Genomic DNA, 13,943 nt, shown 5'->3' on the forward strand with positions numbered 1-13,943 from the left:
TTGAGGGTGTAAGGGGATAGGTTGAATCATTGTATTAGAACGCTGGGTTTGTTTGATGTTACAATATTGTTTATAAAGTTCAGCTGCAACCTGTCCCAATAAAGTGGACTTTTGTCCTTATCTCGGCCTGTTTATTCTGTGTCATCTCGCCCGATGACATTAGACAATAGTTGAGATTGGTGTCTGAAGAGACAGACTCTGAAAGTTTTTTCAAAAACTCTGCAATTTAATATTGTTTTCCCTCCTGCGTGGCCTTGGATAACACGACACTGGCGGGTTGTTTGCCTATCTGAGCTGTTTCACTTTCATGTTTCAATTTTATTAGACACACGAGCATACTCACACACAGAACACACCCACATCTACAGTGCAACCGCAGCCAATGGCACATGAAGCTCTGAAGAGGGCGTTACAGGAAAACGTCCACGGAGCTGGGTGACAGCAGCCGAGACCTCCTCTCTCACTACATTGTATGAAGGGTGTGTGCTCGCGGGCTCGCACTTGTGAAACATGCCAGAATAAAGGCTGTCAAGCGCCGGCGGCTGCTTGCACAACGTGGTATAGCCCCCGGAGGCGGCTCGCTGGTTGGTCGAGGCGCTGGATGTTTCTGTTTTTGTACCGATGCAGCGATACTCTGCGATGAGGGGCTCGAGGATCACCGGGGACTGCTCCTATGCTACACCCAGCACCTACCAACCTTTACTCAGCAACACTAAGTGACATTTCCAGAGCGGGTGCAGGATTTTGGACTTGCATCACGGACTCCTCTGCATCCGTGTCTCGTGATGGGGAGTGCAGGCAGGGACACGGCCATCTGACAGTGCCGTGGAGAGCACCGGGGCTCCCCCTGAGGCTAGGGCTCACCCGGGGGACGTGGGTGTGTGCTTGATCGGTGCACCCCAGGGGCCCGGGGAAGAGGAGGGGTTCCGCGCCGCTCGGCAGAGGGTGGAGGGAGACGAGCCGGCTCTGCAGCTTCTCGGCTGCTGTCACCGCAAGGGCAGCGGAGGTGGCGGCCGCCTCTGCAGCCAGACCCGCGGCGTGTGCAGTGCGGCGGCTCCCCGCTCCTCCCCGCTGCAGAGGCAGCGCCCGCTCCCCGGCTGCCGGCGCCGAGGCTCCCCCCGCGCCGCTTCTTTGTGCCCCCCCTCTCGGGGGTCGCCGTTCCGCTGGCCGCCACCATGCTGCCCGGGGTGGGGGTGTTCGGCACCAGCCTCACCACCCGGGTGATCATCCCGCTGCTGCAGGAGGAGGGCTTCGCGGTGAAGGCGCTGTGGGGCCGCACGCAGGAGGAAGCCGACGAGCTGGCCCGGGAGATGAGCGTGCCCTTCTGCACCAGCCGCATCGACGAGGTGCTGCTGCACCAGGACGTGGACCTGGTGTGCATCAACCTGCCGCCCCCGCTCACGCGCCAGATCGCCGTCAAGACCCTGGGTAAGCGAGGCCGGGCAGCTTCCGTGCGCGAGCCGCCCTCTTGAAGCATCATGCCCGCCCGTCTGTGTGTATTAATAGGTAGACATAGTACCCTGATATAGACATGCGTATTCTGATGTGGGCATGTGCATCCTGCTGTAGATGTGTGTGTATTCTGAACCCCTTTAGAGACTTCTGGTCTGAGGATATACATTCATCCATACATACGTACAACACTAGTATATCCCATTCCCAGGCATGCATTTTCAAAGTGCACACGCTGACACACTCAATGATACTGTCTGTTTGTATTCCCTGTATAGGCATATGTATCCTGATATAGACATAGTGGACTTAATGTTTGCTTAGATAGTCTCTTAAAACACATATATCCCGATACAAACATATGGGTCCTGAAACAGACGTGTCACTTAGTCATCCTGGAGACATGGCTATCCTTAAAGAGGGAACTTATTTGACATTTTCAAGATAGGTTAAGTGTAGTAGGCATGGGTTTACTATTCATAACTCCACATACAGGCACCTTTATATTGTCAAGGTATATATATGTGGAGTTTAGCACACCTCACCTTCACAGTACTTTGATAGTCAATACTTTGTTCACAGATTTGTTACAGGACGCTATTCGTCCACGATATTTCAGGGTTACGACGTGGTGGGAGTGGAAATGTTGAGGAAAAATGAAAAAGATTTCAGCTCTGACCACGAAGACAAGTCTCTATATTTACCCCCTTTATCACTGGCCATACAAGATCTTCCATGTAATGGGATTGTTAGGGTTCCAGACATACACGTAGGAGGACCAGATCTATGGCACATAGTCTACATAAAACATATACAATACATGTACATACAAAAATGAATTTAAATGAAGCTCATATACATAGGTAATGGTTTTTCTGAATATTTTGGAACAAAAACAAAGATTAAATGGTTCTTATTTCAGTGTCAGTACAGGACAGGTATAAACTGATCAATGAACACCTGTGATTAATGTATTCTTCAATAACAGAAACAAGCACAGCCTTTCTAATAGGAAAATAGTGAATTCATTTATATCTCTTTGGTTAGTGTTATAATGTACAGTCGGGCAGATGGTGTGGTGTTCAAAGGTGCAGTGTGTGAACAATAAAAATATGATACATATGTATAGACTTAACAAAAGGGATGTCCCATTCCAATATTACACTGGCAGATTGAATATTGTGTTCCTTGTGTTTGAAATCAATCTATCTTAGACAATCCCTTCAACAGTGTCAATGTGTAAGTAAACCCACACCTCTGATTCCAGTGGGTCTCCGCAGGACACTTTCCTCACCCTGTCCCCTGTATCTTTTTACCCTTTACCTATTTTTTCACTTTAATATTAAAACCATCCACTTTTCTTTCTTTTATAAACAATTTGTAGTTCAGTAATATAATTTTTTTTTCAAATGTTCTTTGATTTTTATCAGTTATTTTTTACAAAACTCTATTTCTATCAACAAGTCTTTCCACTATTGAATTGAATTGAATTGAAAAGGCTCTTATATAGCGCATGGCTACTCGAAAGCTTCCCAGCGCTCAGGAAAGATAACCAGAGGATAATAGAGGAACCATTAGCTAATCTGAGATCTCTAATTTCTCGGAAAGAGCCATGTATATGGCTTTTCTATTGTTTGTGTTCCCAGAGATGAGTTTCCATTATTTTGTATTTCTATGATGACACTTACTACAAACAGGCTACTGCAAATTACATATGCTACCTCCTGTATGTATTGTTGCAATGGTTGATAGCGGAGTGGGAGAACTTTCACATTTTCACACCGGGTTGGTGATGAATGCTTTACTGCTTACGTAATTGGTTCTCCTTTGAAGTATGTTGGCAAGTCATCTTTTCAGTGACAAACGTTCGATTTTTAGATTTTTTACTGACTTCATTAAAGATTACTTGCAATCCATTTTGAGGGTGAAAGCACCACATTGACTTGTCTGAGAACAACTGAATACATTATGCTGCAATTTTCCATCAAGTGGTCGGGTAACTATATATATATATATATACTGGCTAAGTCAATGAACATAGGTAAAGTATGTGGTATTTTGAAAGAGAGTGTTAGTTACTGCCCCTTCGCAAATTTATTCTTCGAAGACCTAGCAGGGGCAGCTGGTACCCTTTGAAAGTGGTGAGACGAGTGAAGCGCCCACCAGTTCCCCAAAAAACAAAATAAAACACCCTCTCTCTCCAAAAGCCCAAAGTAAACCACCCTCCATCCAAAAGCCCAAAATAAAATACCCTTTCCCTCCAAAAGCCCAAATGAAGACATGGTACTATCTACAAAATAAAACACAGCACTACACTTGCATGTATTACACATATCAAATTAAATAAAATAAAACAGCACTTACCCACGAGCTGCGCGTCCTCCTTGGTGTTCTTCTCCTTCCCCGATGCACGGAGAGCTCCCCTAACCAAACCAGACGCTGCTCTCATGCTATTAACCAGCATGAGAGAAGCGCCAGCATTGGATGGAGTGCGATGGCTGGATGCTCCTTCAGGCCCTGGAGGCCTGTGCTTGGTCTCCACCCAGCTGTCTTAGGACAGCTGGGTGGAAAGCTTCAAAGTGCGCATGTCACTTTGGCCGGTGCAAAACAGCCGGCCAAAGGGACATGCACACGTTGGAGGAGCTTCCAGTCAGCCTTGCTTAGGTCCTCAGAGGACACACCCAGCATGGCTCGGGGCTGGGGCTGCTGGAGCGCGCACTGCACCGGTAAAAATAAAATGGTAATGAAGTATTGTCATCGCCATTTTATTTTTTCCTGCGTAGCTTGCAGCCTTCAAGAGGAAACTGCCCCTGAGACCTTGGGCCTGATTTAGATTTTGGTGGATGAGTTACTTTGTCACATCTGTGACGGATATCCCATCCGCCGAAGTATAATTCCCATAGGATATAATGAGATTTACATTTCGGCGGACGGGAGATCTGTCACCGTTGTGACGGAGAAACCCGTCCACCGAGATCTCAATCAGGCCCCTAATTGGCTTCTCATTATGAACATGCCTGGTGGAAACAGCAAACCGGTCAAAGCATGTCTATGCCTGGTGCTTGCGTAGTCTATCTCGAAGTCTTCAAGGCTGAGTCTCAGAAAATACTCTAAAACAAGGAAGATGTTTGTCTAATCCACTGCAAAGTAAAACGTTATCACGAAAATGTTCAAAGAAAGATGTTAAATATAGATGAATTTTGAAAGAATATTTGCTTCAGCCAGGGATAAAGACCTGTCAAATTTTGAATTAGAGATAACCCCACATAAGGTCCCATCCATGGGTAAAAGAAAAGAGAAGTGTAGCTGACCATGGTTACGCACATCGATTTCAAAGTCACTTTATAAGTCCTTGATTTGTGCACGGAGCGTCCGGAGCACGCCACACTTGTGCTCCACTGTAAGAACAGATACCAAACTTTGAAGGGGCGAGGACGGTGCACCAAATAAGATAGTTCAAGAAGTTTTCAATCTTGTGAAGATAAATCTTTTATTCCTTTTCAATTCTTTAAGAAAAGGCACAGCCAACGCGTTTCGTTCCTACGGAACTTCGTCAGGGCTTTTAGTACAATCTTTATACAGGAAATATAGTCAATCTGTTTCCTTCTAAAATCAGAGTGGTCCAAGTATAATAGCAAATCAATCTCAGTATATAATGGGGTAAAAATAATCCCCAGGGTAAGATGTCCAGCCAGTCCCACCCGTCTACATATTTCTTTTCTGGTAAGTCTCCCTGGTCGCCTGAATGTAGGTCCAACCGCGAAAATTTCCAACGGAGTCAAAGTAAATTGGAAATTTTCGCGGTTGGACCTGCATTCAGGCGACCAGGGAGACTTACCAGAAAATAAATATGTAGACGGGTGGGACTGGCTGGACATCTTACCCTGGGGATTATTTTTGCCCCATTATATACTGAGATTGATTTGCTATTATACTTGGACCACTCTGATTTTAGAAGGAAACAGATTGACTATATTTCCTGTATAAAGATTGTACTAAAAGCCCTGACGAAGTTCCGTAGGAACGAAATGCGTTGGCTGTGCCTTTTCTTAAAGAATTGAAAAGGAATAACAGATTTATCTTCACAAGATTGGAAACTTCTTGAACTATCCCATCCATGGGTAGTCCAATAGAGATTTAAATATGAACCAACTCTGTTTTGGTCTTATTTAAGGGCTCATGTACTGTTCATGGTTAAGGCTCCTTTTTATTGATTAATACTGACTGACTAAAATGTGCTTTAATAGAAATAGCACTCTCATTTCTGAAAATATTTAGGACTTTGGACCACAGTTCTCGTGCACCTCCAGTGTGATCTGGCTGTGCTGGTGTGGAATGTCACCAAATATGATGGGTTGTTCTATTGATATGTTCTCAACACCAGTTTTACTCTATTTATGCATCACTGATCTGGAGATGCTTAGACTGCACATTTCTTCCTATGATATCCCTATTTTTAGTATTCCACTGACAATGCTGTATTGTATGGTTATATATCTGTCACACTTCACAGCTCACTTAGTTTCTGCACCATTATTGCTTGACCAATTATCATAACATTTATCTTAAAATAGCCTAATGATATGATTATGTAGAGCAAACAACTGGGTTTTCTTGCTATTTTTAGGAAAAACAAGAGGACAAGAAAGTGACATAACATTTATTTGAAAAGTGCCCATTCACCCATGGGTATCTTGGTGCTGAATAACAGATGTTTATTGTTACTCAGCGGTACTCATCTAATCGACCTCAGAAGGATGAGTGTACCTGTCAGGATTTGAACCTGCGACCATGAAGTCAAGCCCAGATGCATTAGTCCACTAAGCCACAGACCTAGTTGTGAAGGATCTCTTCTATCTATTTACCTCCCGGTCTTGTTGATACTGACATCTTGAAATTGGCTTGGGCCCCCTTAGCGGTGGCTCAGTAGGAGACAGCTTGTGCTGCTCTGATTTATTGCACTCCATTGACTAGTATTGGGCATTGCCATTAGCTCCCTAGATAGGACATATGGAGCTCCTGTGTTGACTAGCAGTACACTGTACTTTAAATCTCGACAGGATGTGGATTAGAATTGGAGGCCAACTCTCTACTTAGGGAAGCTGCCCCTGCAGTGACATCTTTGGCTGTCAGATTCAATGGCATCATTAGCTGTCGCATCTAGCGTGGGTGGATGTTTGTAGGATGAAGGCTCAGGGAGGGCAGTGGACTGTCCCTGACCAGAGGCTTTGGGAGCGGTGGAGAGACTGCAGCTTTTTGACTCAGGAAGGGATCTGCCTACAGGACAGACGGCATTTACATATTCCACAAGGGAGACAATCAGAACCTATTATGAGGACAAACTTATGATGAAACACCCAGCAGATCCTACTGTGCCCTTCATCCTTTGTCAGAGGCAGTCTGATCTATTTCTTCTCTGGAGCTTTGAAGCCAGGTGCTTTTTTTACGCACTTGCGCTTTGGGCTTCACTGGGCTTAGATGTTGAAGGCACTTTGGTGCGAATTAGCAAAGAGCAGAGCCTGTGCAGTGGATGCTGCAGAGAGACTGAACCTGTCGGCCATATCTGACGCGTTGATCTTTTTTGGTGCTAACAGGGGGCTGATAGATGAATTCAATGCTATTAGAGCCCATTGTATTCTATGGGGAAGATAACATTTTTTATCCTAGTCCGTCTGATTTCCAACTATGAATGTGTGAAGTTTAACACTTTTTTAAACCAAATTCAGTTTTTTTTTTTGCGTAAAATTTGTTTTAAGTTTTTCATTTTAAATTTTTGCATGCCAATTTATTTGCTTATACGTTTTTTCCAGATCTGAATTGATTTATAATGAAAAGGAAAACATAGCGATGCGTGCTTCCCGATATAGACATATGTATTCTGATACATATAGAGGTATCCTTCTGTAGACTTGTATTCTGCTATAAACACTATCTTGCTAAAAACAATTTTATCCTAATATTAATATATGTATTCAGGTATTAACACGTGCATCCTATATATTACATACCTACCATTGTTATTTCTAGAGGCAGGCTGTGTGATTTTTATCTTTCTATAGAGGTTAATTTTCTCTGCTTTTTAAAACTCTTTGTCAGTAGCAATGCAAGCAGAACATTAGAGCTCCTTTAAACCCAACACCAAAAAAGACACACAAGGGCATTTACAACGGTTTTGCACATGTGCTACATTGTAATACCTTCTACACCAATCTAAAATACGAATAGTTAGATAGGAGAATTGTAGTTGTTTTTCTTTCAAACTTGGATACGTTCCTTTTGAAGGCATTTGGATATGACACTCAATAAAACATGGGAAGGGTTGACATCCTGGGTTGACATCTGGCACAAACTGGAGTAGAGTCACTGTGGAGATGAGCCTTGAGGGCACTTGGTCTTGCCTCGTGCCCATAGGTGCTGAAAGGGGTGCAGGGGTGCTGCAGCAGCTCCAAAACAACCATGCTCCAAAATAACAATGCTCCATAATAACGATGCTCCAAAATAATCATCCTCCAAAACAACCATGCTCTAAAATAACCATGCTCCAAAATAACCATGCTCTAAAACAACCATGCTCTAAAATAACCATGCTCCAAAACAACCATGCTCCAAAATAACCATGCCTCAAAACAACCCTGCCCCAAAACAACCATGCTCCAAAAAAAACCATGCTTAAAAAAAACCATGCTTCAAAATAACCATGCTCCATAATAACGATGCTCCAAAATAACCATCCTCCAAAACAACCATGCTCTAAAATAACCATGCTCCAAAACAAACATGTTCCAAAATAACCATACTACAAAACAATCATGCTCCAAAATAACCATGCCTCAAGCCCCAAAACAACCATGCTCCAAAAAAAAACCATGCTTCAAAATAACTATGCTCCAAAATAAACATGTTGGCGTTCAGAAGGTCAAAGAGCAATAAAGATGCCTTTAAATTGTGTTTCCTATTGTCTCATCTGCTGTGTGTTCAAAGGCAGAGGTCGAATGTCAGGCTGTCTTCTGACAAATGGCTGCTCATTCTTTCAACATAGATGTTGGAGTTTACTTGTGTTTCTCTGACTGCAAAGTGAGAGCATTTTGTAAAGTGATCTGTGTGACAATCTTGTTGGGGTACAGAGAGCGTGAAAGGAAAGGCTGCAAATTTTTAAAAAAAATTCTAACACAACATAATTTAAATATCTGTAAATGAACTGTACAAATGATTCTTCAATTAGGAATGCACACGGTTTTTTGTAATTCTGAACAATGATGGAAACATAGATTTTAATACGTTCAAAACAAATCAAGGCACTTCACTTGCTGATGCGTAAATTATCAATATTTGCAAAACCCAATTTCCACACATTATCGTTTGCACGTTGTAGAGTTTTATCAGAAAAACTGCATTTCTGGGTAAATTTAGAGGCCCGTTCAATGTAAGATGTGCTGTCTGTAAATGTCTGTGCGCTCCCACACCATGCTCTAGTAATATACGTGTGACAGCGTGCTCCAAAGTGCACCACAAGCTACATACCACACTCTTACCACCTTCCTGATGAATGGGCGTGGCTCATTTGCTACTCTTGTTCTTAGTATATTTCTTGAATTTTTCACAATTGCTATGACTTACCACCCTGACAATTGTTCCCTCACCACTGCTCCTGCCAATCTCTGAGTTTGTGTTGTCTTCAGCAGGGTCACTGTTCCTTTAAGAAATTATTAAATGGCAGAACATGGGGAATTAATGCCATTGCCTACTATGGGAGGGCACCCGGGTATACACTTCACCCTCCTGTTAATTATATCACATTACAGTGACGGAGAATAATATTATTTCTATGAGTGACATTCAGATCTGGAAGACTATTCAGTAAATCACCTGTTAATATTTTATATGTTGAAATGTCTTTTGAGTAACCCCGTCAGCGTTTTGTTCATACGCCTAATATTTTTTACTTGACAAAATATTTTTTTGTGAGCATATTGCAACACTTGACTTGGTGTACATTCTTTTGTTATGTTAAATCATGAACTTGTTCCCAAGCCAGCAGTTCCTTTCTCAGTACCCAAGAACATCTCCCACTCTGTCCATTGTCCCAAATCACCACTTAGGACCTTCCGGAGCACTTCAAATACAACTGGTCCAGTGCAGCTGAGACTATGGTTACACCTGAGTGACCGGCTAACCTGGAGTCTTTTAGCCACGCATGGGCAACCACCTTTGATCGATTGACTCCTAAATAAATCCCATAATGTGAGCACAAAACAGAAGCACAGCCCGTTTTCAGAAGATCAGCACTTGCTCTAGTGGGATGCAGCAGTCTAGGATCTGGGAAGGGGCTGTCTAGATAGCCCCAAGATCAAGCATGCTTTTGTGTTTTTTTATTTATTTATTAGGGCCTGGCACAGCATTTTGACAAGCAACTCTGTACAGAGCAACAGAATGCAGCAGATAACGGCGAGGGACAAGAGGCCGAAAGATGGGCGGGGACAGCCTAAATACTCCTGACCCCTCCCCCTCCCCGGAAGTGAGGTCGGCCGGACGTCTTCCCTGGACGTGGCCCAGGGAACTAGACCGGCGACTCCAGTGCCTTCCTATGGCACTAAGGCGGCCACCCTTTTGAGGGGCTGCTGCGCAACCCCCCGGGCAGCCTTGCAGGATACCTTGGCTTTTTTTGGTGGGTCCCTAGAGATGGATGTTGGACATGATGGACGATGAACCATACATGGCAGTACACACATTTCCCATGTGTAGATATATACAAGTATTGTTGCAATTTCCATTCCAAAAAGATAACACGTTTCTCTAAAACCCTGAAAGATTTTATGGAGATAATACTGGCAGCTAGTGAGAGTTGAGGGTCATTGTTCCAAGTAGCCTGTTGCATACCATTAGTTACTATTAATAGTGTCGGGGCTGGTGTGAAGGGGTCACCGCCTTCTCATTGTTGACACTGAAGTTGAAATCAGAGTTTTCCCCTGACATTGAAGAGCCGAGATTAAATCAATCTTGGCCAATTATAGCTGCTTTGTCAAATTCAAAAAACAAATGTGCGAAACTGAACAACATGATGGGTTTCAATATCGCCTGAATCAATAGAGGGCTCAGAAACATTGGACATATGTGTGGGACCACCCTCTCAGTTCTTAACAGGGAAGGTGCCAGACCTCAAAGTCATCGGACTCATCAACGTTGTTCAACACAAAAGATCAAACTGTTCTGACAGGTCTACTATGAATTGTTTTTTTTCCAGGACATTAACCCCTTAGACGTCATTACTTATGCATCGTAAAATTCTTACATCTTTGTACGGGTGTTGGAATTACGAATACGTTGGAAAAATCCAACAGCTGATTTTTCACCTGCAGGTATAACCTCTGAAAATTTACCAAGGGAAAAGACCTGGGAATGCCCCATTTTGAGGAAAAACTCAATATGGCCGTTATTTATTGCATCCGATAAAAAAGGACCCCAGGGTGTCATTATTTACCGGATGCAGTGATGATGCTGTTCCGAAGAACTCGTAATTGAGGCCTTAGTGGATGAGGTCACTTTCATCAGATAAAGCGCAGGGCTTGGAAACAGTATTCTTCATGCCTTTAACAGCCGCCTCGAGAAGGTACGCCCCTCGTAAACATTTTATTACACTATTATATTTTATTTTTTGTTGGTCTGTAGGAGATGAATATCTGTACAAAGGATAAACGTCTCTTTTGTTGTGGAGGGAATTTAAAAAACTATTTTCTGTAGGACATAGTGGTTCCTTTCCCATGAAGAGCATAGCAAGGGCAGTCTTAACGCATGGGCACGCTGGGCAGTTCCCAGAGGCCCCACGAGCATAGGGTCCCCATGCAGACCAGAATTTAACACAAATTTTCCGTTAAACATTTTTATTCCTGTGAGGGGTTGTGTAGGCAGGGCCCAGTGCACTGCTTTGCACGGGGGCCTAAAATGCTGTTAAGACGGCCCTAATTGGGATGTGACTGTAAACATCTTTACGTGGTTAAGTAAGGCACCAAAGAGTCATATTAGACCAGTGGAATCCAGTGTTGGTCCACTAGGGCCAGATCCTTTCCAGAGTTTCTAAATACTCACTTTTTTACAACGCTATACATTTCCCTTTAAGCTAATTGCATTTAAATTTATAGCATGTAAACATATTGAATGTCAGTATGGACCTGGCTCTCAGAGATCAGTGTTAGGTACAGCTAACAAAGCCGGTAATCGCTTGAAAAATCTATAAGAAAAGAATGGAGTCCTTCCAACCACGCTTCTTGTAGGATCTCCTGCGCCTTAAGTACAGCAAGCAATAAGAAACCCTACGTTTGTATTCTACGTTAACCTGTCTACGTTCGTCTACCAGGATCAGGAATCTACAAGAATGTAATGATTGTATTTGAGGCAAGAAGATAGTATTCAGGCAGCACTAACATCTTTACTCTGCAATCATAGCATATTTAGGACACTTTTCTTGGTCCTCCTGGGCTACTATGAGAAATCCCTGTGCATCTTCAGTCAAGTTTAGCAACCCTTCATTTACTTCTCCTTACATACGCATCGACTCGCCCACATTTGGTGGAAGTCACTCTCTTTTTACTTCTATTTACCTGCCTGACAGATAAAATACCTCCAAAAACACTAATGGGGTCATCCTCTTTCCAAACCTATATCGGGGAACAGCCATTACAACGCGGTTTTTACCACGCGCAGCTTTTACATCGCATGTGTTACAACGCATGCGATGTTACAACGCTATGCCATTACAACGCAAGTCTTTACATCGACTTGCACTAGATGGCGAGCTAACATTACAAATAGTGTAGTTTACTATCCCAACACCTTCCCTACTGTTAAGTGGACTGGAGTTGGAATAGTAAATTACACTTTTCTAATGTTAGCACGCCATCTAGCGCAAGTCGATGTAAAGACTTGCGTTGTAATGGCATAGCGTTGTAACATCGCATGCGTTGTAACACATGCGATGTAACTGCACGCGTTGTAATAACACGCGTTGTAATGTCATACATCCCCTATATCAGCCTGCAAACAGAGTGAATTCCCTATTCCCATTAATGGGATCACCCTCTTTAAACACCTGACTTTGAACTGCGTTTCTGAATGGAGAGGTTGACAGGTATGCATTTAGTCCCTTGTGCCTGGCGAAATTGCAGATGAGGCCTTCCAACTTTTCCTGTTAGAGGGGCTCCCAGACCGATGCATGCCTTTCTGGCAGCAGCAACTCTATTCACAGGGCTCCCCAGCATACACCAGATCTTACAGACTGAGGCACAAATGTACTATTGTGTCATGCATCACAGTGCTGCCACCAAAGTTGCTGCGCTACAGTGCAGCAGCCAACGATGCTGTGCTGCTTTGCGGGAAAAGTAGAGATCAGGACAGCGCTACATCTAATAGGTTATGGTGCTGCGCCTGTTAGCCTTCCCTGCAGCACTTCCTTGCTGCTTAGTGCCCCATAAAGTTCTTTTCATCAAAGTACAAAGGTGTCTCTGTGAGTCTGGCCTAGGTTTGTACTGCAAGGGTACCCTCTCAGGACAAAAACTATGCTCAGTCATAGTTTACAAAATTTCCAACTTAGTGTGCTGGACATTAGAAAAATATTTTTTGTTCGAACTATGCATCTGCCTTGAGGAGGCTTTAATTTTGGGTGAAAAGCCTTATCAACAGACGTTAGCAGATAGGGGTTTGTGTAAAAAAAAATGGGCGGTGTAAGGGGAACGCCCACGTGCCACCCCTTGGGGCGGTCCTTTGATGGAAAGTAGTGCAAAGTGATACTTTGTATTTCTTTAGGGCTTTTTTAGAGTGCAAGACAAGGTTTGGGCTGAAAGGTAAATCCCAAATCAACACTTTGCGCCAGTGTGCGTCACTTTTTGTGACTTTGAACTAGTGCGCAGTGGTGATAAATGTAGCCGTTAGTTTGACAACAGATACAACTAGCCAGGCAGCCCTAGTCTGCTCCTTAGCACACCTTTAACAGCAAACCCTATATTTATCTTTGCCGTTACACTATTTCCACCTCCCGCGTTGTTTCCGTACTGTCACATCTGTAGTTCCTCCATACTTGCTGTGTAGCACATCCAAAGGTTCACTCCCCGTCCCAGAAAGCAGTGCTTAATTTGTTTGCAGGTGGTGGGCACCGACATTAGTTTTTAGCAACATGCACTTATTTTTCATTAGCAGAGAAACAGAGAGAAAGGCATACCAGGGGTCAAGAAGGAGGCAGAAGCAGCCTTCTGCATCCCCTGCGGTGCAGTGGGGTCCCAACCCATCAGTTGGCCCCCATTCAGCCAAAGGCCAAAAAATATTTAAAAGATATGGGAGTCTAAGGGGCCCCTCATCGGCAGGGGAGTTCAACGTTTTGTGTTACTCCACTGGGCAGAAGATAGGGAAACAGCGAAACGTTGAGAAAGCTGAGATGAAAAAGAACCTGCAAGAGTGAGATAAAGAGACAGGAAGTGTAGGGTGGCGGATGAGGTAAAATCAAG

General features: G+C 43.6%; 1 protein-coding gene across 1 annotated transcript in view; it reads left to right on the forward strand.

The window, feature by feature from the left end:
• Positions 1 to 411: 411 nt before the first annotated feature.
• Positions 412 to 13,943, forward strand: part of GFOD1 (Gfo/Idh/MocA-like oxidoreductase domain containing 1) — a 359,788-nt gene continuing 346,256 nt past the window's right edge. The window contains exon 1 of the mRNA XM_085606072.1: positions 412 to 1,428. Within this exon, the coding sequence (XP_085462198.1) occupies positions 1,176 to 1,428 (253 nt within the window). The 5' untranslated portion in view covers positions 412 to 1,175. The remainder of the gene's footprint in view (positions 1,429 to 13,943) is intronic.

This window comes from Triturus cristatus, chromosome 5_1 (genome assembly GCF_964204655.1).
Source record: "Triturus cristatus chromosome 5_1, aTriCri1.1, whole genome shotgun sequence".
Taxonomy (NCBI): Eukaryota; Metazoa; Chordata; class Amphibia; order Caudata; family Salamandridae; genus Triturus; species Triturus cristatus.